This window comes from Leopardus geoffroyi, chromosome E2 (genome assembly GCF_018350155.1).
Source record: "Leopardus geoffroyi isolate Oge1 chromosome E2, O.geoffroyi_Oge1_pat1.0, whole genome shotgun sequence".
Classification (NCBI taxonomy): Eukaryota; Metazoa; Chordata; class Mammalia; order Carnivora; family Felidae; genus Leopardus; species Leopardus geoffroyi.
The window spans coordinates 20376977-20401223 of NC_059335.1; the positions used below are offsets into that span (position 1 = coordinate 20376977).

Sequence of the window (24247 nt, forward strand, 5' to 3'; positions counted from 1 at the left end):
AGAAAGTAATTCAGTTTTTCATTCCTATTTCATTCATCTTATTGTATCAGGGTAAGTTACTTGATGTTCTTTGATAGTTGCTAATTCTCCCTTTTCAGTGAAGGGGTCTCAGGCTCGGGTTCAGAGTGTTTGGCAGGTAGTGGTATTTAGCAAGGTTTTAACGTCAATTGTTTTTATAATTTTTAAGATTACATATTTTATAGGAGTGATACTGTTTTTATATTTAAAGTTGTAATAAGGGTTCTTTTTAAAATAAATTTTAGAGGCGCGTAGGTGGCTCATTTAAGCGTCCAAGTCTTGATTTTGCTTGGGTCATGATCTCACTGTTAGTGGGATCGAGCCCCACATTGGGCTCTATGCCAACAGCAAGGAGCCTGCTTTGGATTCTCTCGCCTCTCTCTGCCCCTCCCCTGCTTGTGCTTTTCTCTTTCTCTTTCTCTCTCAAAATAAATAAATAAACTTAATAAAAATAAATAAAATAAAAAAAAATTTTAAACGTTTATTTATTATTAAGAGACAGAGAGAGACAGAACATCAGCATCGGAGGGGCAGAGAGAGGAGGAGACACAGAATCCAAAGCAGACTCCAGGCTCTGAGCTGTCAGCACAGAGCCCGACGCGGGGCTCAAACTCACAAACCGCGAGATCATGACCTGAGCTGAAGTCAGACGCTCAACCGACTGAGCCACCCAGGCGCCCCTAAATAAAATAAAATTGAAAAGACAGTAGGTGTTTAAAGGAATATGTCAAACATTAGCAGTAGAGTCATTGTGTATAATTATGCAGATTATTTACTACACAGGTGCCCTGCCTAGGGGAGGGAGATATTGGCAAACTGGGGCTGATAAATAGCCTGTGAGCTACTTACCAAGCCATGTGCCCTGGCATAGGACTGTACCCACTGAGAGGATGGGGTCCCTTTTTCTGATTCTCACAAAGACACCACATGGGCCAGCAGTAGGTGGTGGTATACTGGTATGCAGTATGGCAAAAATACTGAAAGCGGCATGTAAATGGGAATCCTGCAAGACAGGTGTTTATATTCTTCATTGCACTGCCTGAGATGGAGGCTCAGATTCTTTTTCTGTACCCATTTTTCATATTCCTCTCTGATAGCTCAGAGACACCACACGGATGTATGGTAAATGGAGCAGACAGGGGCAATGGAAGCTCCATTCACAACAGGAGAAAATCTATACAGAATATACAAATAATGTTTAATAAAAGTTGTATATAATCTATGATTTTGATGGAGAAAATTTAATTGGAGGGCATAGAAGAAGACATACAGGGAAAGACATACCATGTCCATGGATGATGAGATTCATTATCATAAAGATGTTGACTTTCCAGTCCATAAATTTAGTGCATTTCTAATAAAAATCCCAAGGGGATTTTTCGTGGAATTGATGAACTGATTTTAATTTATGTGATATTGCAAAAAGTTAAGAAGAACCAGACAATTTTGGAGAACAAGGAGGGAGGCCTTTATGAGACAGCAAGGCTTATTATGAAGCTATAGTCATGTAAAACAATGTGGTGTAGCCCTACTCTGTCCAATATAATAGCCACTAGCCATATGTGGCTATGGAGCACTTGAATGTGGCTAATATGAATTGAGAAGTGAATGTAAAGTACACACCAAATTTTGAAGATTTAGTAAGAGTAAAAAAGAATGTAAAATGTGTCATTAATAGTTTTAAAAATTGATCACATGTTGAAAATATAATATTTTGGATATATTAGGATAAATATATTATTAAAATTAATTTCACTTTATATTAAAAAAATTTTTAATGTTTATTTTTGAGAGAGGGAGAGAGAGAGTGAAAGCAGGGGAGGAGCAGAGAGAGAGACACAGAATCCAAAGCAGACAACAGGCTCTGGGCTGTCGGCACAGAGCCCGATGTGGGGCTTGAACCCATGAACTGCGAGATCATGACCTGAGCCAAAGTTGGATGCTTAACTGACTAAGCCACCCAGGTGCCCCTCATCTGTTTCTTTAAAAAACAATTAAAAACAACTTTTTTAATGTTTATTTTTGAGAGAGAGAGAGCAAGCAGGGGAGGGGCAGAGAGAGAGGGAGACACAGAATCCAAAGCAGGCTCCAGGCTCTGAGCTGTGAACATGGAGCCCAGTGTGGGGCCCGAATTCATGAACCGTGAGATCATGACAAGAACAAAAGTCAGATGCTTAACCCACTGAGCCACCTAGGCGCCCTGAAAAAGTAAATTTTTTTTAACGTTTATTTATTTTAAAGAGAGAGAGAGAGAGAGAGACAGAATGCGAGAGGGGGAGGGCAGAGAGGGAAACACAGAATTGGAAGCAGGCTTCAGGCTCTGAGCTGTCAGCACAGAGCCTGATGCGGGGATCGAACTCACAAGCTATGAGATCATGACCTGAGCCGAAGTCAGATGCTCAACCAACTGAGCCACCCAGGTGCCCCTGTTTCTTTTTTAATGTGACTACCAGAAAATTTTAAGTTATATGTGTTTATGCATAGTGTGTATGTAATTACATTTCTCAAGTGTTGGATGGCACTGGTTAGACTGTTGAAATAGTGTAGAGCTCAGAAACCAGCTAAACATATATAGGGACTTGGAATATAGCAAAGGTAGCATTATTGGCCAGTGTGAAAGTGATCGACTATTCAAAAAAGCATGATGGGACAGTTGGCTTATGCTATGGACTGAATTTTTGTGCCCCCTCCCTGCCATTCATATGTTGAAATCCTAATCCTTAATGTGATGGTATTTGGGGGTCAGGCGTTGAGATTCATAGAGGTTAGATTAGGTCATGGGGCCCTCGTGATGGAATGAACAGTCTTGTAAAAAGAGGAAAAGACAGGAGAACTCTTGCCATGTGAGGACCCAGTGAGGTGGTGGCAGTCTACAAACTAGGAAGTGGGTCATCAAGAACCAAATCTGCCAGGACCTTGTTCTTGGGCTTCCAGCCTCCAGAACTATGAGAAGTAAATTTAAGCCTCCCAGTCTGTACTTTTTGTGTTAGTAGCCCAAACAGCCCAAGATAGCTTACCATAGAGGAAAGAAATTAAATTAGATGCCTAATTTATAGTATATATAAAAACGAAGATTCTTAGGAATTATAGTGATTATATTTATGGTTTTGGAGTTGAAAGGATATGATTTCAAGTAGTCTGTGTTGCATAGTAAACCAGCCCAAAACTTAGTGGCTTAAAACTGCCACGATTTATCGTTTCCTACTATTCATGGGCTGGCAGACTGATTCTTCTGCTAGTCTCACCTGGACTCACATGGCTGCATTCAGCTGGTGGGTGGGCTGGCTGGCTGTACTCACTGGACCACATGGGCCTCTCTTCCCCTCATGGTCCTTCATCCCACGGGCTGCTGCTGCTTCTTCTTCTTCTTCTTCTTCTTCTTCTTCTTCTTCTTCTTCTTTTAATTTTTAAAATGTTTTTATTTATTTTTGAGAGAGGCAGAGCATGAATGGGAGAGGGGCAGAGAGAGAGAAGGAGACACAGAATCTGAAGCAGGCTCCAGGCTCCGAGCTGTCTGCACAGACCCTGACACAGGGCTCGAACCCACAAACCGTGAGATCATGATCTTAGCCAAAGTCAGATGTTTAACTGACTGAGCCACCCAGGCGCCCCTCACAGGCTTCTTCATAGCATGGTGGTCTTAGGGTGCCAAGAGAAAGGGTGTGGAATCTGCAGTCTCTTGAGGCTGACACTCTAAAATCCCAGAGCATCACTTCTGTCTGTTGGTTGGCTAACGCAGTCACAGGGCTGGCTCAGATTCACAGGGGTGGGGAGGTAGACTCCACCTTCTGAAAGGGAGAATGATGAAGTCACTTTGCAGAAAGGTACTCCAGATGATAGGATTTCCTAAGAACCACAAGGCACTGACCATTAAGGCAAGGGTTGACAGGTTCAGCCACATTAAAATCAAACACCTCTATTTCTGAAGACATCCATTTGAAAAAATGAGGAGACAGGTCACAGATCGGGAGAAGATATTTGCAAGACCTTTTAGTATCCAGATGCATAAAGAACTATAAATGGTAGGAAAAAGGCCAACAACCCATGTAAAAAGTGGGCGAAAGACGTGATAAGGCAATTTATAGAACATAAGGAAATGACGTTCAATTTCTTTTTCTTTTTCTTTTTTTGTTTAAGTGTATTTAGAGAGACAGCGTGGGCAGGGAAGGGGCAGAGAGAGAGGGAGAGAGAGAATCCCGAGCAGGTGCTGCACTGTCAGCGCAGAGCCCGATGTGGGGCTTGAGCCCATGAACGGCGAGGTCATGACCTGAGCCGAAACCAAGAGTCAGACGCTCAACCAACTGAGCCGCTCAGGAGTCCCGATGTTCAATTTCATTAGAGAAATGAAAATTAAAAACAGCAAAATACTATTTTATACTCCCAGACTGGCAGAAATGAGATAATTGGACGATACTAAAAAGGGTTGGCTAGGATGTGGTGTGAGGGAGGGGTGCACCCATGCTCTTTTCATGGAAGTAGAAAGCAGGTGGGTGTACCTTAGACTGGCTCTCCTAGGGACGTTCCCACATATGTGCTCAGGCTATACACATAAGGGCATAAGCGAGTTCACTCCAGCATTGTTTGTAATCCCGAAAATGTGGATGCAATATAGGATATCAGATAAATAAATTGTGTCATGTTCCATTAAAAGAATACTAGACATCAGAAGTTAGTGAAGGAACGTCTGATCTGTATGGATCAGCATAGCTAGGATTTGAAAACTTGATTGGAAGAGGAGTGTTCCAGGATACTTGCAGCGTGAAGCCAAGTATGGAAATTCTGAAGCTCCTAAAAGAATATTTTATATTACTTATGAATGCACGTGTATTAAAGGAATAGAAACGTGAACAAGAATAGTGGTTGGTTCTGAAAGAGGAGGAGGGAATGGGATCAGAGGGGCATAGGGGGATTCCAGTCTATTCTGATAGACTTCTTAAAAGAAACTCTGAAGCAAATACGCAGTGTTAAATTTGGTAATCCGGGGTGGCAGGTTTCCATTGTTCCTGTAGGCTTAAAGTGTTTCATTCAGAATACACACATATATTTAAAATGTCATAATTTTGGTCACAGAGGATGTTCTAAAAATAGCCATTTTTATTTTTTGCAATGATTTGGAGCTTAAGATTTTCAGGATGTAATGTATACAGTTAGCTAGTAAAACAACTCATCTTGGAATTGGTGGGCTATCTTTGATATTTCCTGATGGGGTGTTAAGTCTGTAGAGTAGAATAATATGTGTCAGAGATGCTTTTTAGAAGTTGCCAGAACAGGACTTTTCTGTGTTATATAAATCTGAAAGTGGTCATTTACTGCTTTTTCTTTCCTTGTCCCAGGAGACGGTCCCTGCCCCATCTGAAGTCCATATGGCTCTATATGACGAAGATCTCCTGAAAAATCCTTTCTATCTGGCTCTTCAGAAGTGGCGTCCTGACTTATGCAACAAGGTGGCCCAAATCCATGGCATTGTAAGTGCCTCAAGCCTGAGGGTTATCCTTCTCCGTTAGGCATGGACCAGGCAGCGCCGACGAGGCCAGACATACTGTCGAATTTGGTTAAGCATAGAGGGAGTCAGTTACAAACTTGCTCAGTATAACAGGCCCCTGGCCATGCTCAGTATGTGAACAAACAGAGAGGGACCACCACGAGCTGCCTCCTCCAGGAAGCCTCCTGGTGTTGCACCAGCCTCGGGTGTAATCCTTTCTCTGATGACATTATTCACAGCCCCTGATGACGTTGATCTCATGGTATTCACCTCTGTTTCTCTTGTCTCCATGTTGACCATGAGGGCCTCTGGGGGCAGACGTCATATTTCCCTCAGGGCCTCAGGCTCCTTGTCTGTGAGGTGTGTGCTCACTTGCATGGAATAAGGGAGCTGTAAACGCATTCGTACGTTGCTGTGGAAGGCATTTCCTAAAGGGGAGGACCTGGTGGAATAATCGAGGCATCCAGATTGCAGGAGGAGGGAAGCGCATAAGAGAAACCACGGTTTGTCGCTGGGGCGCCTGCTGCCTGCAGGGAGGCAGGCCCCGCAGCGCAGACCTTTCCGGTGCTCGGGTGGTGACGGCCGCGGCCTCTTGTGTACACGGCCTTGCGCCACACAGAATGCTCGGTGCCTTCGGGCTGCTTCCTGCTCGTTTTCTTGCCTTTGTGCTTCTTCATGTGTGTTGCCCTCTTCTCAGACCGGGTTCCTGCTTTGCGGCCAAGGATTTGAGCTGGAGGAGAAGGCAGCTTACTCGGGTTCACTGCACGTTCATTGTTGGCTGCCTTGTCTGGGAAATGGGAGCTGACTTTCACCTTCCCCTTTCTGTCCCGCGGCCACCACAGCCTGCTTTCCCCAAGTTCCTCCCCGGTTTTAGGGTCCACTTTGTGATTCATAGATTTGTCCCAGAGTTACTTTACTTCGGTTTGAAGAAGTCACAAAGTTCATTATGTATAACGTATACATGTGTGTGTGTCTATATATGTATGTTCGCGCGTGCACACACACACACACACACACACACACACACAAAAGCAACTGAAGACTATAGCTGTTTCCAAGAAGAAAATAAGAAGCTTCTAAAGTTCACCAGAGACACTATCATCTGTTCATTTCACGGCAGTTATTAAATGCTACTCTGAGCAAGGTACCATGTTTAATGCTGAGGGTTCAACAATAAATAGGATTATATAGGAATATGTTTTCGCCGTCTTTACCCTTATGGAGCTTAAATTCTAGTGGGGGAGATGGCAAATACGTACTAATTACAGCTGTGGTTCATGTCACAGGGAAGAAGTACAGGACACAAAGCAGTCGTGTTAACTGACCGAATATGGGATGTATGTCCTCCCCATCTCTGTCCTATATTTGAAAAAATACTGTCTAGATAAGAGCATACTACGTGTAACTTTCTCTTGCTCTTTAAGAACGCCATGCTGTGAATACCCTGTGGGACCCGTCTGTCTTGCCAGATTGTGTTGCCAGCACGTAGCACGGTTCCTGTCCCCAGGTAGATGCTTTTCCGGCTGCCAGCAGTGGACTCCCCCTCGAGCTCAGTGCAGCGAAAGGGAAATCCTGAATGTGAACTCTGGCATCTTGGTCACCTTCCTTCTGGCTACCCCAAGGAACGGGAGATTCTTCATAAACTGTGTCATCCCGAGCTCCCGGTGGCCCCCAGGTCCTTACTCCAGCCGCTCCTGAGATCTGCAGGGTCCGGCAGCAGCTGTCTGGGGCCCACATTTCGCAGCACTGACTTTCTGGCCTTCAGTAGATGGGAGAGAATCAGTGAGGCCAGCTTGCCAGCAGAAGTCACAGCGGGAAGGAGCTAACCGCCGCTGTCTGCCTCAGCCTGGTCACATGTTGATGGCTCGTTCCTGCCCCTCTCAGCTGTGTGATGGGCTAACCCATAGTAGTATTCCGTCCACTTCTGTTGGTGGAATGAGAAAAGAATATTCCAGTAGCCTCTGGAAGAGTACTTAATTGTTTCTGCCGCCGCTCAGGGATCCCTGCCGCCCCAGTGGGTGAAAGCTGAATTTCTTCCCATGGGGTTTGGCCATCGGGCCCAGTTTGGCTGTCCCTGAATCAGCCCTGGGCATCAGCGTTGTTTATTGGGCTCTAAAAAACTGTGATCATCACTTTTGAACATGTGTTCCCCCCACCCAGGTTTACCTGCCCCTCACACTCCTTTCTAAAGCACAGCTGGTTGGCCGCCTCATCCTCCTGTGACAATGTGTGGCAGCTGAGGGTGCACCTGACTGCCCTCCTCCCCTGCCCCCTCCCTCCTTGAGTTTGACTCCTTTCAAAGCCTTCCCATGATTCAGATGCCTGCATCCAGGCAGGCGCCTCCTGCCATCACCTGCTCTCTGACTGGACAGGAAGCTCTTACTCCCCGTGTTTCCCAGATTCCAACCCCAGAGGCCTGTGACACCCCACACTGCTTCTATTTAATTAGCACCTAGCTAATTATATACTGTGGATTCTTCAGAGTGGGCTGGGCAGGCCCGCTGCTTCCCTGGGGCTCTTGTCCGTGGGGTATCAAGGATTCCCAGGTGGATTAGGGGTGGGGCCATTTGCCTACAGGAAAAACACAAATTTCAAAGGGAGATTAAATTTGTTCCTCTCCTTGCGATCTTTTAATTATGGGGTATGTAGGCTTTTGAGGGCCCGCCTGGGAACCTGTCAGCATGTCTTCCGAGTTCCAAAGAACTGACTTCCAAGTAAAATACCTAGACAGGCCAGCTGAGGGCACTGAGGTCTGTATTCCAGTTCTCAGCTCTTGTTTAGTGTAGATCCAGCCAACAAACTTTTATTGAGCACCCACTACGTGCCTGGAAACATGCTGGGTTTCCAGGATTACACAGGTGGGTGGGGAGCACGGCATGCCTTCAGGGAATTCCAGAAGCAGGCCGTTGGTAGCTCAGAGGAATGAGTGTCAGGACAGAGGTCATCCTGGGCTCCCGTGGAGTGCCTAACGTGGCCTGGAGAGGAGTCCGGAGTGTACCCTGGAGTAGCAGCACGCTAATGCTGATTCTTGCTTTTATTCTACTGTCCTTTATTTAATTACTGTTGTATAAAAATTCTTTATAAAGGGGCTAGAGTAAAAAGTTTTATTGTTAATCTTTGAAATAAGCAGGTCCCCAACCTAGGGTCTACTCAGAGACTCTAAACTTTGTGGCCTCCATGTAGACTGTAATCTCCATGAGGTCTGCTCCAGAAGTCTCAAGCTCTGTCTTGGGAGGGCCCCTGAGGCACTTGCACTTGACCCCGCGTCCTGTGGGCAGCTTCACTACTGCTCCTCGTCTCTGCCCTCCAGGGGCTGGCTTCCTTACCCCCCTCTCAGCCAGGGAGCCCGGCTCCTGCCTTCTGCCTGTAATGAAATGCTCCAGGCAGCATCATCTACCTGAAACTGGGGGGCCCTTGATGTTAGAGGACCCCTGCTCACTCAACAAACATTCATTGGGTGCCTACTGTATTGTCGAACAGTGAGCAGGAATGGGGATCCAGTACAGCAGGAGCCGGTCGCGCTTTATTCAAATCAGGGAGGCAGAGAAGGCGCACGTAAACAGGCAAATAGAGTGGAATCACAGTTGGGGTGAGGCTCTCCGAGGCACCTCAGAAGTTCCTGGTCTCTCACGTGGGACTGTGGGACTCCTTCATCCATGGAGCGGGCATGGGACCATCTGTGGGCCTCCCTGAGTTTGGGCGATAAACAGTCCCCCTCCTGGTTCATGGTGTTCTCTTGCCTGTGCCAGCTCTCAGGTCCCCAGGCTCTTCTTTCTGTGCTCCCTGCGACCATGAGGTTGTTTCTCAATTCATGCTTCTATCTGATGGCCTCCCGTTTCTTTCTTTAAGTTTTACTTGTATTAAAATTTAAAATTATATGTGTTTTAAAAATACCTTTTGTTAAGTAATCTCAGTGCCCAACGTGGGGCTCAAACTCATGACCCTGAGATCAAGAGTCACATGCTCTATGGGGTGCCTGGGTGGCTCAGTCGTTTGAGCGTCTGACTGTGGCTCAGGTCATGATCTTGTGGTTTGTGAGATCGAGCCCCGCGTTGGGTTCTTGCTGAGAGCTAAGAGCCTGGAGCCTGCTTCAGATTCTGACGCTCCCTCTCTCTGCCCCTTCCCCACTCACACTCTGTCTCTCTCTCTTCCTGTCAAAAATAACACACATTAAAAAAAAGTCACATGCTCTACCAACTAAGCTTAATATCAAACATTTGATAAGAGAAGAAAGAGTAATATAAAGAGCCCCATGCATCTGTCACCCAGCTTCAGGAGTGATCAGTTCAGTGGCTGGTCACATGCCATTTCTGCTCCCTCCTGCCCTCTGCTCTCAGCTACTAGATTCTTTTGAAGCAAATCCGAGAAAAATTGTGTCAGGTTGTCATGTGGTTTTGTCTGCAGATATTTAGGGATGTGTTTTTAAATGATAAGGACTCTTAAAAAATGTAATCACAATGCCATTATCACAGCTAAAAAGTTTCCTTAATGATTCTTCAGTGTTGTCAACTATCTAGTCAAATTTCCCAAACCATCTCGTAATTGTTTGTCTGTTTGTCTGTTTTGCAGTGGGTTTGTTCAGATCAGGATCCAGAGGAGGTCCACAAGTTATGTTGGATTGAGGAGTCTTTAAGTCTGTCTTTTCTCCTCACTGCTGAGCTAAACTGGAGCACGCAGAGCCACACATACTGCGTGTGTGAGATGCGGTCAGTTTTGACATTTGTGTAGCCTTCTGAAACCATCACCACAGCTTTGTGTGTCTTTTTAGTTTTATCTTCCCCTTTCTTGTTTTCTTTCTCTTCCTTCCTTCTTCCTTCCTTCCTTCCTTCCTTCCTTCCTTCCTTCCTTCCTTCCTTCTTTCCTTCCTTCTCCTTTCCTTTCCTTTCCTTTCCTTTCCTTTCCTTTCCTTTCCTTTCCTTTCCTTTCCTTTCCTTTCCTGTCCTTCCTTTCCTTCCTTTCTTTCCTTTCTTTCTTTGAGATTCATTCCCCTGGGTCATTCACCTTGTAGTTTTCTGCATTTTGACTTTTGCCAGTGGCAGTCCCATGGTGGTGTTGACAGTGGTCCTCTGTTTCCTGCGTTTCCTGAAATTGGTAGTTAAATCTAGACGTTGATCTGATTCAGTCTTGATTTTTTTAGGAGGGGTGAGCCACTTCATCGACAGGGCTGTGTTCTTTTGTCAACAAGTGCCTCCTTTTTCTGCTGCGAAGAGTTGGCGTGTCCCCCATGGGGGGCGAGGCCATGCTGCTCTTTCTACCCTGCCTGAGGAAGCCCCTGATGACAGCCGCTTTCGACGGCTGCAGAGTTTTACAGTGTCTTTGCAGGGGGACGTCCAGCCAGCCCTGGGCTGAGCTCCCAGCACTGGCTCCAAGAAGTGACAGGACTTTGAGTCATGGCACCGCCACTCACTGGCTGTGTGACCCTGGACAGTTTCCTCAGCTCCCTTGAGCCTCAGTTTCCTTGGGCATGTATGTATGATGGGGATATGTGCAGAAGCCGTTTGCTTTGTGCTGGGTTGCTTTAGGAGAGGGGGCTCTGAGGGACTAGGCCGTCATCTTCCTTCTGGGTACACTTGAGTTTGAGAGAGTCCCTGAGCCATGCAGACTCGCTTGGTGGTGCCCAGTCGGCGTGGTGGCCACGGTCGGGCCAAAGTTCACATCTCATGTCGAGCCTGCCCCAAAGACAGAGTCTGGCACGCCAAGGCACCTTGGTGACGGTGAGAGTCTACACAGGAAGTTGTGTTTCTGCGGCTCACATTACAAACTATGATCATGACTAGGCTTAAAAAAAAAAAAAGGCAGGGAAAAAAGACAGGAAGGAAGCTGTCTTTGAGGTGCAGGGTTTCTCGTTCAGGTGGTGGGACTACATGTGCCTTTTTAGTTTCACTTTCCCAAACTACCCCGTCTTCATCTGGAACCATCCCTGAGCCTGCTGAGAATACAGTGGGGCACCTGGCACTGGCCATGGGGCAGGACCCAGGGCGCCTGTGACCGCCTGCCCCTTTTCCCAGGTGGGGAGCGCAGCTTTGTCACCAGGACTTCATCACCCCCGTCACTCGGCTCCGTCAGCCAGTAGGTCCCCACAGCTGGATGCAGCCCGTCCTGCCAAAGCTGTACGTGGCCCATCTCTTAGCATTCACCCTCGTTGTTTTTTCCAGGTCCTGGTGCCCTGCAAGGGAAGCTTGTCAAGCAATGTTCAGTCTACATGTCAGTTTGAGTCCTATATTTTGGTACCAGTGGAAGAACACTTTCAGACCTTGAATGGAAAGGTATTCATCTCTTTTTGGGTCACCCTGAGTCACTCTCTCAGTGCTTGGGAGGTGGGGGTGGGGGGTGGGGAGGAGGGCAGGGAGACCTGCTTCTCACCCTGTCCCATCTGTGTTAAGTGATGGCTCTGACACACACAGACAGCAGCAGCCCTGTGGGGTGGGAGGAGATACTAGTCACGAGCAGGGCCTGGCTAGACCTCTGCCTGGGACAGGGAGGGTGGGGTGAGGGGTGGGGAGGGCGGGCGTCTCTCCCTCAGCCCGTGGGCCTCCTGCTGATAAGTGCTCCTGAGAGCTCATTGGTTTCTGGGCCACAAACTGGACATCAGGGATGAATTTTAAATCTTTAAAAAACACGGTTTTGAAATTTTCTCAAACCTACAGGAAGTTTCAGTAAAGTACAAGGAACTCTCATATACTCTTCCCCCAGCTAGCTCAACTGTTAGCATTTTGGCCCCATTTGTTTCGTCTGTCCCTCTCTCCCATCCCCCACACACTATCATTACTTTTTCTGAACCTTTTTCAGAAAAAGTAAGTGTGAGTTACAGACACCACGTCCCTTTATTCTAAAACGTGGATTTCCTGCATCATTACAGCAGAGTGATCACGATCCAGAAATTTAATAATAGGATACTGTTCAATATTTACCATCAATAGGATACTGTCCTCATACAAACTGTGCTAATGATACAAATAGTTATTCCCTTTTATAGAAAAAACATTTTTTTTTTCTTTTTAGATCCAGGATCATGCAGTGCATTCAGTTGTTGGTCTTTTTAGTTTTCTTCGATTTGGAACAGTCCTCAGGCTGTCTTTGTCTTTCGTGACATTGACAGTTATGTTTTGCTTTGTAGACTGTTCCTCAGCATGGGGTTCTCAGAGGTTTCCTCATGGTGAGAAGGGTATTTCATCTTTCTCAGTGTATCGTGACAGGAGACACGTTGTGTGTCTCATTGTTGATGTTTAACTTTGGGGTCTATGTTTTCGTTCATTATTTATTTTGAGAGAGAGAGATTGAAAGGCAGAGGGGGAGAGGGGATCCTAAGCAGGTTCTATCCTGTCAGCGCAGAGCCCGACGTGGGGTTCAACCCCACCAACCGTGAGACACGACCTGGGCCGAAATCAAGAGTCGGATGCTAAACCAACTGAGCCACCCAAATGCCCTGCATTTTCTTATTTTTTAGGTTGAGATAGAAAGATTCTGAGACAGGGAGGTCCGTTCCTCGCCAGGCCTGGCGTGGGTCCAGGTGCACTGGTGTTGGTGCTGTGGCTTCGTCCCTCGGACCCGGCAGCCAGGGCTCGTCAGCCCTGTGGTGGGAGGGGAGGGACGGGACACAGGGTCACCGGTGCACCAGCCCAGGGTCGGCAGCCCTGTTAGCCCTGCTGGTCACTGTGAGTTTGTTGTCTTTGAGGAACCCAAATCCACACAGAGAACATGGGAGTCAGGCTTATGGCTTGTCTGCCTGGGCACCCCGGCCACGGCCAGAGTGGTGAATGTGGGCAGGACTGCCGCATGCATGCTGGATCATTCTAGAAGAGCCTTCTTCCTTCCTCCTTTCCCAGAGGCACTGGTTTTCTTCTGCTCTGAGAGCAGCATGTTTCTCTGCCACAATATTTAAAAAGGATCAGAGTACTAAGGAGCCGCAGCTACAGGGTGAGCAAAGGGGAAAGAAAACAGTTTTGTATCAAAAAGCAAAACAGAAGAGTATTCATGCGTGCCACCCCCCCCCCCCCCCCCCCCCGCCGGCCCCACTGCAAACCCCACACTGGAGTGAAGGCGGGAAGGTTAGAAGTGCGCTGTAGGGGCCAGGCTGAGAGCGGATGGACGGGCACCACCGGCTGTGGGTGCAGGGACGCCTTTCTTGTTCCAGGATGTCTTTATACAAGGAAACAGGATCAAATTAGGAGCCGGCTTCGCCTGTCTTCTCTCAGTGCCCATTCTCTTTGAAGAAACTTTCTACAATGAGAAAGAAGAAAGTTTCAGCATACTGTGTATAGCCCACCCTTTGGAAAAGAGAGAGAGTTCAGGTATTCTGGGAGAAAACCCCTTTCTCCTGATTTGGAGAATTGTGTTTCTTGAACTTCCTCCTGACAAAGCTGTTATTAACATCCTATAAACTATTCAAGAGCCCACTGGAAACCTGCATAACGTTATAGTAACTCCCCCAGGACTTAATCAAAAAGTCATCCAGAGCCAAGACAATGTGGCTTGGGTCTGCCATGTATGGTTGCACAGGTTGGATGTTACACAACTCCAGGAGGCAATATTGATGTAGATCTCTGTGTGAATGTTGCCCCCTGGAGTTGTGCAGAACGGGAGTCCTGGCTTTGACTGGGCCTCAGCTTTAGAGCTGCTCTTTACTGTTATTGCCCTCCAGCTTCACTATTGTGCCTCTCTGAGAGTCATTAAAAAAAAAATTTTTTTTGAATGTTTATTTATTTCTGAGACAGAGAGAAAAAGAGCATGAGTGGGGGAGGGGCAGAGAGGGAGGGAGACACAGAATCCGAAGCAGGCTCCAGGCTCTGAGCTGTCAGCACAGAGCCTGACGTGGGGCTTGAACTCACGGACCGTGAGATCATGACCTGAGCCAAAGTCGGTCGCTCAACCAACTGAGCCACCCAGGCACCCCAAGAGAGCTAATTATTTTTAATAAATAATAATTCTTCAGTTGTTCCAGGAAATCGAGATAACAGTGTGCCAGATGTGCTCTGAGGCCTTTATTGTTAGGAGTCAGGGCTTCCTCACCAAGAGCCTCATGGGTCATGCCCATGGTCCCAAATTGTTTTGTCCAAGGAAAGGGCTTCAAGAGGACCGGGCTCTCTGGACCCTGAGCTATCCTGTAACTGGGCTGCTCTTGGGTAGAATCTTGAAATAATTCCTATCCTCCTCTGGGAGATGGGGCTCCAGATCCTGGGGAAGCAGGGCAAAGGATGTGGTACTTGCCCCATTAGGAAACTGTGAAGGCTTCAGCCATTCTGACCCTCTGTTTCTTTTTCAGAAGAGCCTTCAACATCTTCAGATCCCTTTTCCCTGAAAACCATCGAAGATGTGAGAGAGTTTTTGGGAAGACACGCGGAGAGATTTGATAGGAGCATTGCCTCTTTCCAGCGAACATTCCGGGAATGTGAAAGAAAGAGCCTGCGTCATCACATAGTCAGTAGCTGTGTCTTGCTTTGCCAGACATGCTCTGTTTCAGGCCAGTTCAAGAGCACGGGGATCCCTCTCAGTTCACTCTGAAACTTTGCTGCCTCCGCTGTTGGAAGTTTTGTTTAAATGTTTCTCTCTAACTGTAAAAGTAGTACAAGCCACCGGAGAACGCTTGAACATGACAAATATAAAGATGAATATTATTATCACCTATGTTAACCCCAAAGGAAATTTTCTCCTGCCCTTCATGCATATACAGCTAAAAAAAAAAAATTGAAAAAAAAATCACATAATTTATTTGATAAGCTTGTATTAGGACTTCAATACAGGAAATACATCTTGCGAGATGTTCTCACTCCGGGACACATTACACGTTCTGGGTTTTGTGTCGTGGCCTCAGACTGTGAGAGTGACCGGTTTCTCTGTGTTGCACAGGACTCGGTGAATGCTCTCTACACCAAATGCCTCCAGCAGCTTCTGAGGGACTCTCACCTGGTAAGCAGCAGGACCTCCGAGAGAGAGAGAACTACGGTTTGCCCACATGCCGATCTAAGCCCTTTAACGGTGGTACCTTCTTGTTCCGCAGAAAATGCTTGCCAAGCAGGAGGCCCAGATGAACCTGCTGAAGCAGGCAGTGGAGGTAAGAGGTCAGGGCGGTGAGGGGCGAGAAGGCAGCGGTGCCAGGGGGCGCTCCTTGTCACCTCTGCACACCCCAAACGGGGGTCTGTTCGTTGATTCCACAGATGTACGTCCAGCATGATATTTATGACCTGATCTTTAAATATGTGGGGACCATGGAGGCAAGCGAGGTAGGTTCTAAATCGCTGTCATCCCGGTTGGAAGCCGCCTTCGAAACTTTTTAAGAAATCTGAAGCCTCGTTAAAAATCTGTTGTTAGGATGCTGCCTTTAACAAAATCACAAGAAGCCTTCAGGATCTTCAGCAGAAGGATATTGGTGTGAAACCTGAGTGCAGGTAAGGGTATGTGCTGCAGGAACTCGGCGTCCTCAGCGGCGGGGGCTGCTTCTTCTGGAAGCAGGGCTCTCAGTGGCAGGGGCCACACGCTGGTTTGACTTAATTCATACTGAGGAGCAGTGCGGGGTATTTGTGACCAGAGATAAAGGGCCGAGGTTGGCAGATGAGTGTTTTGTGGCTGTCACCCTCCTGCACCTGTCATGCCAGCTGGTTGGGAGCTCCAGGGTGGGATTTGGCACAGCTGGTCTCTTGGCAGGCCCACTGCTCGCCCAGGTGGGTCCTGTGTGCGGGCGTCTCTCCTCACCTGCCTGTCTGAGGGAGGCCTGCCAGAGAGGCACTGGCTTTTGAGTTAATTTACGTTCCATTAGGAAACAAAACTATCTAAAGTGGTTATGTTTAAGCTGTTTTAACCCCTTGGAGCTATTTCACTCTGGGGCTAAGGACTTTTTTTTTCCCCCCTGATTTTTCTGGTGCAGCTATAATATCATTTTGCATACTGAGTGGGACATTCAGAGGTGTTGAGTTTTGCCACTGACCTGAGTCAGATTGCTTCTGAGTTTCTGTGCATATTTTTCGTTACTTACAGTTTGTGGGAAGCAGTGTAATAGGCCAGGGAAGAAGGGCCCTTACACTGTGGTCTTAAGTTGTCACTTTCCAAATTTTTTCACAGCTTCAACATACCTCGTGCAAAGAGAGAGCTGGCTCAGCTGAACAAATGCACCTCTCCGCAGCAGAAGCTGGTTTGTTTGAGGAAGGTGGTACAGCTAATTACACAGTCTCCCAGCCAGAGAGGTTTGTGCTTGGGGCAGGGGGCCGGCCGGGGCGTAGATACATCCACATGCAGATCTGTCAAGGAGCAGTGTTCTCTTATTTGTTTTTAAATTTATTTTAATGTTTATTCATTTTTTGAGAGGGGGGTGGAGAGAGAATGCGCTGGGGAGGGGCAGAGAGAGAGGGAGACACAGAATCCGAAGCAGGCTCCAGGCTCTGAGCTGTCAGCACAGAGCCCGATGCAGGGCTTGAACCCACGAACCATGAGATCATGACCTGAGGCGAAGTCAGCCACTTAACCGACTGAGCCACCCAGGCACCCTGGAGCAGTGTTATCTTAAAGGATCATACAGATGGGCTCACGTGCAGCAGACTGTTCCAGCATGAGCCCCCTGGAGTCTGCTCTGATGCGTGGGTGCCTAGTAATGGGAGTGAAGAGGTAGGTGAGGTATGATTCGGGTAAGAAAATGGTGGCAGAGAAGCAGCGACCTCAGAAATGAGCCAGGCTGCCCCACACCTGCATGGACATCATGCAGCTGATATATAAATCAGAATCCAAGCTGCGTAGGTCCTTTGAGAACCTGACTTTGCGAAGTGAATGACACTGTCTGCTCGAGTCTGAACTTGCCTGGGTGCAGGAGCGTGTATGATTGACTTTAAACTTTCTATTGTGTGTTCTCTTGAACCTGTCACAGCACTGGGGCGGGGAGGGGGGGGTGGGTATTTGTTTGGTCCAGTGCCGAATTGTCCACTGGCCCCTTCTGCAGTTGTGTTCCAGTCTGACAATGTTTGGTTGATAACATTCCTTGGCTAAAATTAAACACCTTTAATCTTGAAGAAAAATGAGCCAAGCTGGTGATGGGTACATGGGGGTTCGACTGTTCATTAGACCGCTCTTCCTAATTTTGTGTATGCTTAACATTTTCCATTATAAAAAGTAAAGCAAAATAAGCTAAGACGAAAAAAGGAAAGGGGAGTCATATCTGTGTGCCCAGATAGGGGATGCTTTTCAAAGCACATCGAGTGAAATAAATGGGAGTGTATATGGTGCACTTCTAACAGCATTCCAGAAAAAGGAGGCGGCTGTATGTGCACGACAGCGAGTTCCTAGACTGTCTCTGGAGAGGCAGGTGGGAAGCCACAGCAGTAGCGTCTGGGGGAAGAAGACTGCCTGGCAGGGATGGGAGAGACAGTCACAGATTGCTCTTTTGCGCTATTCGAGTTTTTAGAATGATTAGTGAATGGAGTCCTTAAAATTTCGAAGGGGGAAAAAATGGAAACAGGCTAAGTGTGAGCATTAGGATCTGCAATACATAAAATGGAAATAATCTCAGGAGGGAAGAGGCTTTTCGAGGTGGCTCTGGGCACACCTCTGCCCACCTTCACTGACTCTAACCATCCTGGAAGGTGGCGAGGGGTAGTCTGCTGGGAACCCCCTTCTTTTGCACGTGTTCTGAGAATGCTAGGCATTCCCCTCAAATGTGACGTCTATTTAGGACACTGTAAAGAAAATCATAGAGTTGAACCGCTCCCTGAGGCGTAGCCTTACTGGATTGTGGTTTTGTGGGCTGGATGATGATGGGGAGTTGATATGCTTGTTGTTCTGTTTGAATCTCATGCTGGCTTCGAACATGTGTTTCCTTCCTGCAGTTAACTTGGAGACCATGTGTGCTGATGATCTGCTATCAGTCCTGTTATATTTGCTTGTGAAAACGGAGATCCCTAATTGGTAATATTTTCTGTTGAAATACTTTTTGAAAATGGCAAAATGGTTTTAGTCTAACTGCAGGAGATTGAGCGCCCCTTGTGAGTCCGTTGCTGTGCCTGCCCTACACCCGTTCCGGGGGGTGGCTATCATTCCACTTCCAGATGGGGAAACTGAGGCCCACAGAGCTTATGTTTCTTGTTCTGGAAGACACAGCTAGTCAGTGATGGAACAGGAAGCTGGCTTCAGTTCCGACTCCAAAGCCCATCCTCTTCCGATGGGAGCCCCTGGTTCGCTTTACAGTAATCAGCTTTTTAAAAACTAGCATACTCCAGGAAAGGACCAGGCAGTTTTACTTATTTTCCTAATTGCACATGCGCTAGAGGTTAAGGGGGTAGCAGTCATAGGTCCCCGGAGCTAACGGACTTCAGTCACTCACGCCAGCTTGAGTGACTGCATTGTTTGTGGAGAGGTGTGAATGGGACATACAACAATGAAACTTTTTTCTTCCTTTTGATAGGATGGCAAACCTGAGTTATATCAAAAACTTCAGATTTAGCAGCTCAGCAAAAGATGAATTGGGATACTGCCTGACCTCCATTGAGGCTGCGATCGAATATATTCGGCAAGGAAGCCTCTCCGTTAAGCCGCCTGTAAGATCCCTCCTGCCTGGCCTTTCTTTGTGGGTGTCAGGGCATGTTCGACAGGGTTCTGAGGTTGGGGGGTGAGGAAGGGGATTCTTAAATGTCCCCCAAGAATGAGGCCTCTGTTGTCTAAGGGCTGTGAGACTTGACAGTCACCTAGCAGACCGAAGTGCTAAAATTGGTTGTGGAAGTGGCAGATTACGACCGGGATTCACGTGGTTAAAATCCTGCTTCGTTAATCGTCACCATCCTCAAAAGCGTAGGCAGGAGGGGGAAGCTAGAAACCATGAGTTTGGGTATGTAGGCAAGAGATGAGGTTATTAATAAATGCAATTTTAGGACTCAGTGGTCTTATTATTTTCTTGGCGAGCTTTGCTTAGGGGAAGTGATTATATTTCTACGTGAAATATGAGAATCTTAAACCAGGGTTGCATTGCTGGCCTGTTTTCACCAGCCAGCAAAATGTGACCATACCCCCAGAAATCACAAAGTTGAAATTGGTAAAGTGAAGAGATTCCTGTATTACACACGAGGAGTCCTGAGGATTGAACACTCCCTTGATCTTAATTTTCTGCTGATGTCAGAATCTCCCAAAGTAATGATAAGTTAATATATCTGGAAAATACTCATAGGCCTGCCCAGACAGGTGCACTTGGGTAAAAACAGTTCCCCTGACTTCATTCACTGTTAACATGTGTATGTGCTTTCCTGTCTTCCCATCCGTGTATACTTCACATAATTTATATCATATATGGCATTTTACACTGTTTTTCCCCAAAACAGTGGTCGTATTTTTTTCTGATGAGAAAACCAATACTTGCTTACAAACAATATTTGCAATATACAGTTGACCCTTGAACAACGCAGGGATTAGAGTTGCTGACCCCCCGCGTGGTTGGAAATTGGTATATACCTTACGACTCCTCAAAAACTTAACTACGAGTAGTCTACTGTTGACCAGAAGCCTTACCAATAATATAAACGGTCAATTAAGACATATTTGGGGGACACCTGGGTGGCTCAGTCAGTTAAGAGTCCGACTTCGGCTCAGGTCAGGATCTCAGGGTTCACGAGTTCAAGCCCCGCGTCCAGCTCTGTGCTGACAGCTCGGAGCCTGGAGCCTGCTTCGGATTCTGTGTCTCCCATTCTCTCTGCCCCTCCCCTGCTCGTGCGCGCTCTCTCTCTCTCTCTCTCTCAAATAAATAAATAATTAAAAACCTAAAAAAAAAAAAAAAAGAAAGAAAGAAACACCCTAAAAAAAAAAAGACGTATTTTGTATGTTGTACATATTCTATACCATATCCTTAAAGTAAGCTGGAGAAGAGAAAGCATTATTAAGAAAAACACAAGGCCAAGAAAATACATTTAGAGTACTGTGCTGTGTCTGTTGCCATATAAGCGGACCCATACACTTCGAACCTGTGTTGTTCAAGGGCCAGGCCAGCTGTATAAAGTTGCAGTGAAGAGAATAAATACCTCTCATAAACTCACTAGCTGGAGATGACTTACTAACCTTTTGGTACGTATCTTTTTTCTGTGCCTATGCAATTATATTTTTAAGGAAAATTTGAGATTATGCTCCTCTTGTTGGCACGTAGGCTGATGGTGGGAATTGCCTGACGTCCCTCGTGGGGTCAGGGGTGCTCCTGGTCACCTGGAGGGAGATGCCCACCTCCTGAGGGTGCAGCTTTCCCCTTGCCGTCCCTGTCCTGCACCATGGCCACCCTGATTGCTTACTTTCTGTGGTGTGTAGGCAGGAAGCGCAACGCTTGAAGCCTTTGACCAGAGTGTAAGGAGGTGGCTGACCACAGAGCAGCAGTCAGCTTCCCACATCCACTTTGACTTCATACAATGTCCCAAGTGGGATCGGGAGAGGTTTTTGTTTGTTTGTTTTTTTGATTTTTATTTATTTAAGATTTTATTTTTAAGTAATCTCTACATCCAACACAGGGCTTGAACTCACAATCCCGAGATCCAGAGTCGCATGCTCCACCGACAGAGCCAGCCAGGCGCCCCTGGACTGGGGGGGCGTGTTGAGGGGTGGCCCTTCTTGTGCTGGTGTTGGCTTGAGCCTGATAACTTGTGTTTGCCCTGGGCAAGGCTGTCTCTCTAAGTTTATGTCCATTTCTTGTCTACACTGAAGACGATGTGTATGTTTGACCTCTTGCTGGGAGTTTACGAGAAACAAATAGGGTATTTGAAAGTGGCTTTGTGAAGCAGAAGATGATCCTGGTGCCCTTAACTTGCTCTTCCAACACCCCTGCATCCGGGCATCTCTGTTTCCTGGTCCTCTGGTGCATCCTGCATGGATGGCCCCAAGGAAGGCCATTAGTTTGGGTGGGCAAGGTAGGGACACAGCCCAGTGTGCCCCTCTTGTCCGGGTGTCTGACCTTGGTCCTGGTCCTGCCTTCCTGGGTGGGGGGTGGTTGGTCCTGTCAGATGTCGGGACAAGGTGTGCATCATCCTTACAGCTGGCCTTGAAGCCAGTCCCTTGGGTCTTGAGTGGGTCAGGCCTGAGAGATCCTTACCTTTATTGACAGAGCAGGTAGTGTGGCTTCCTTGTCTTTTGTGACGCCGGCACTGAGATTCTCCCGGTGGCGTTGCCTCGGCCTTAGCTGCTGACTGGATTCTTGTCAGCAGTGCAGTTCCATCTTGGAATGTGGGAGGCCACTGCCCTGTGTTGGTGTCCTTTCCTGGGGAAGGAGCTTAAGTGTATCCGCACACGGCGGGTGAGGTTTCTGAAAAGCATTAAGGACTAAGTATTAGTAAATCAAATTATGTTTTACTATTCCTTCTTTATATAACATGATGTTGGTTCACAGAAAGTTTACCCCCCAAGATATCATTGTACTTGAGGTGACCTTATATATATTCTTTAAGCATAAAGACTTAAAATTCTCGTAAATAAAGACTAGCTTCTTGCAAATGAGCATTACTGAGATGACTCTAGTTTAACCTTTGTAGACCAGAAAACGGGGAGCACTCTGTTCCAGCTCTGTGGGCTTCTGGTCTTTGTCTCTTTATTGAGCTTCTAATAAATAGTATTTACCCCTTTCCCAAATAGATCTGAGCTGATATGTGGTCTCTTCTGGTAGCTCATTTCTCCTTGAAGATTCAGGACCTCAGGGCTTGCCTGTCTTCATCACTGCCATTCATGTAGTTACCCAGAGTCGAGGAAGGGACCCCAGATTTACCTGAGCAACAATGTCTTGGACATTTCTCTGACATTAAGCTGCGTGGCCTATAAATCACTGAATAAAAACAGGTTGTTAGAGCCTTATATCTCCGATGGTAGGTGGGAGCAAAATGGCTCTCACCCTGAGGGGTGGGTGTGTGTTTACTGGGTTAACCTTTTCAGGGCAGCTGGTGTGAGGGACCCTGTCTGACAGAGGACCCCAGAAATGGGCCATCCCTTGAGGTGCTGTTGGCTCTGTCTTTAGCTGGATCTCTAAAGTCAGAACTTATAGGGCCATCAAGGGCCTTCTCCCATAATTTTGTCAGGGTTTGGGGAGTTCTAGCAGCAACTGGCTGGGGAAGACATCTCCCTTTACTTCCCACTGAAACTTCTGAGGAAGTTAATTTGTCGTTAGTCAATTTGCAGGTGCTCTGGTGAGCATTGAAGTGTCTTGCTAGGGATTATTTCATAAAGTAAGGATGCAGTTTTAGGTTTTTGTAGCTAGGTAGATATTACCTGCAATACGAAGACCTGAGTTTATTATTTGGGGTGGACCCCGGTATGTTCTAGGATTTGGGAACAGTGGCCATATTGTCTGCTATTTTCCGAAGTATGTTAGAAAGGCAAGACCCCTCTCTCTCCTGCTGGTTGACACTGGGAAGCGCAGAACAGCCTGTCAAATGGGTTTCTCGTCTGTATGCCCAGATAAAGTGGCAGGGGATAGGGCTAGGCAGGCGTTAGGACAGCAGTTTGAGAGGAGGAGGAGGAGGACAGGACAATCCAGGCTTCGATCTGGAGGGTGATGGTGTGTGCATGCTACATTCCACACTTAGCGAGGACACATTCCACACACAGGTGTGCATCGGCAGCGTGCCGCCCCTCGCCCACGTCCCCACCGGGAAGGGACCATCACAGCTGCCGCTTCCTGTGGGGACAGACGGGAAGCGCTTCTCCCAGCCGGATGCGGATCTGCTGTCTGGCTCAGGGAGAGAGGCACTGCCGATCCTGTTCTGTGCAAAGTAGCAAGGACTGCTCCCGGGCTCTCCATTTTGAAGGATCTGCACTGACATCTTGTGACAAGTTGATAAAACAGATTGTTGGGTTTTTCCTGCAGGAGTCTGAAGGATTCGGTGACAGGCTGTTCCTGAAGCAGAGAATGAGCTTACTGTCTCAGATGACTTCAACTCCCATTGATTGTCTGTTTAAGGTAAGACACCCAAGACATCTTTGTGGGCGCAGGTGTGTGAGGAACGTTTCATCTTTCCGCATCTCTGGGGTCTCTGCAGAATCTGTCAGGGCGGTCTGCTTGGTGAAACACCACGGTTCCTTTTGTGCTCCGGGTGGGTGGCCGGAATACTGAGCTTTTATGTCTGTCTACCTCCCCCCAGGTGTGCTGTGCCACAGCCAGGAGGGGCCAACACACCAAGGGCACCGGGCCTCGCCGACAGCCCTCTGCCCGGCTGTCCTCTCTCCCCTCGGCAAAATACGACTTGTTCTCCATGGTCTGCTCTGTGGAGCCTCACTGGTGGCCTCTGCAGAGCTGACAACTCTCCTGGGCTCCAGGAGCCCCATGTCGCCAGTATTTGTGGGAGCTCGCCCCAGGCTGGGAGCTCAGCGCCCGGTGGTGGTTTCATCACTCATGCATTGAGCCCTGGGAGGCTGACAAGGTGCCCTGCTGGGTAGTTGGCGAGGGCTGAGTGAAGGCACACCTCCGGGAGCCTGTGGGTGCTTCTGGCTACCCAGAACCACACTGTGTTGGTGGAGCACCCCTGAGCCTCCCCGGGGGCAACGTTCTCCCAAGAACATCTCATCTCCTGAGAGGGGCACATCCAGGAATCGCAGGGGTGAGCCCTGTAGGCCTGTTGGTTGATGGATCTCTTGCTAACTGCGGCCGTTCCCTTTCCCTCCAGACCAAGGCTCTGTTAGAATACAAGGGGACAGCACCGAGGGGTGTGCTAGTGAGGAGTCAGCGTCCACACTGAGGTTCAGGAGGTGTGATCCTCCCCCACCGTTGGTTTGGGAATTTTGTCACGTCGTTGTTGTTTTCAATTACAGAAGATTTGTAAC

The 24247-nt window shown here is 47.6% G+C and overlaps 1 protein-coding gene across 7 annotated transcripts in view; it reads left to right on the forward strand.

The window, feature by feature from the left end:
• Positions 1-24247, forward strand: part of ANKRD27 (ankyrin repeat domain 27) — a 52127-nt gene that overhangs the window by 5631 nt on the left and 22249 nt on the right. For 5 of the 7 annotated variants that reach the window (XM_045442561.1, XM_045442563.1, XM_045442565.1 and 2 more), the window contains exons 2-13: positions 5352-5483; positions 11656-11766; positions 13635-13791; positions 14763-14917; positions 15347-15406; positions 15498-15551; positions 15655-15720; positions 15809-15885; positions 16556-16677; positions 18307-18385; positions 18882-19014; positions 23295-23387. In XM_045442561.1, coding sequence (XP_045298517.1) covers positions 5382-5483; positions 11656-11766; positions 13635-13791; positions 14763-14917; positions 15347-15406; positions 15498-15551; positions 15655-15720; positions 15809-15885; positions 16556-16677; positions 18307-18385; positions 18882-19014; positions 23295-23387 — 1209 coding nt within the window. In that variant the 5' untranslated portion in view covers positions 5352-5381. Of the gene's footprint in view, positions 1-5351; positions 5484-10069; positions 10207-11655; positions 11767-13634; positions 13792-14762; positions 14918-15346; positions 15407-15497; positions 15552-15654; positions 15721-15808; positions 15886-16555; positions 16678-18306; positions 18386-18881; positions 19015-23294; positions 23388-24247 lie in introns of those variants that run through there. The other 2 variants (XM_045442567.1, XM_045442566.1) reach the window with 2 other exon arrangements.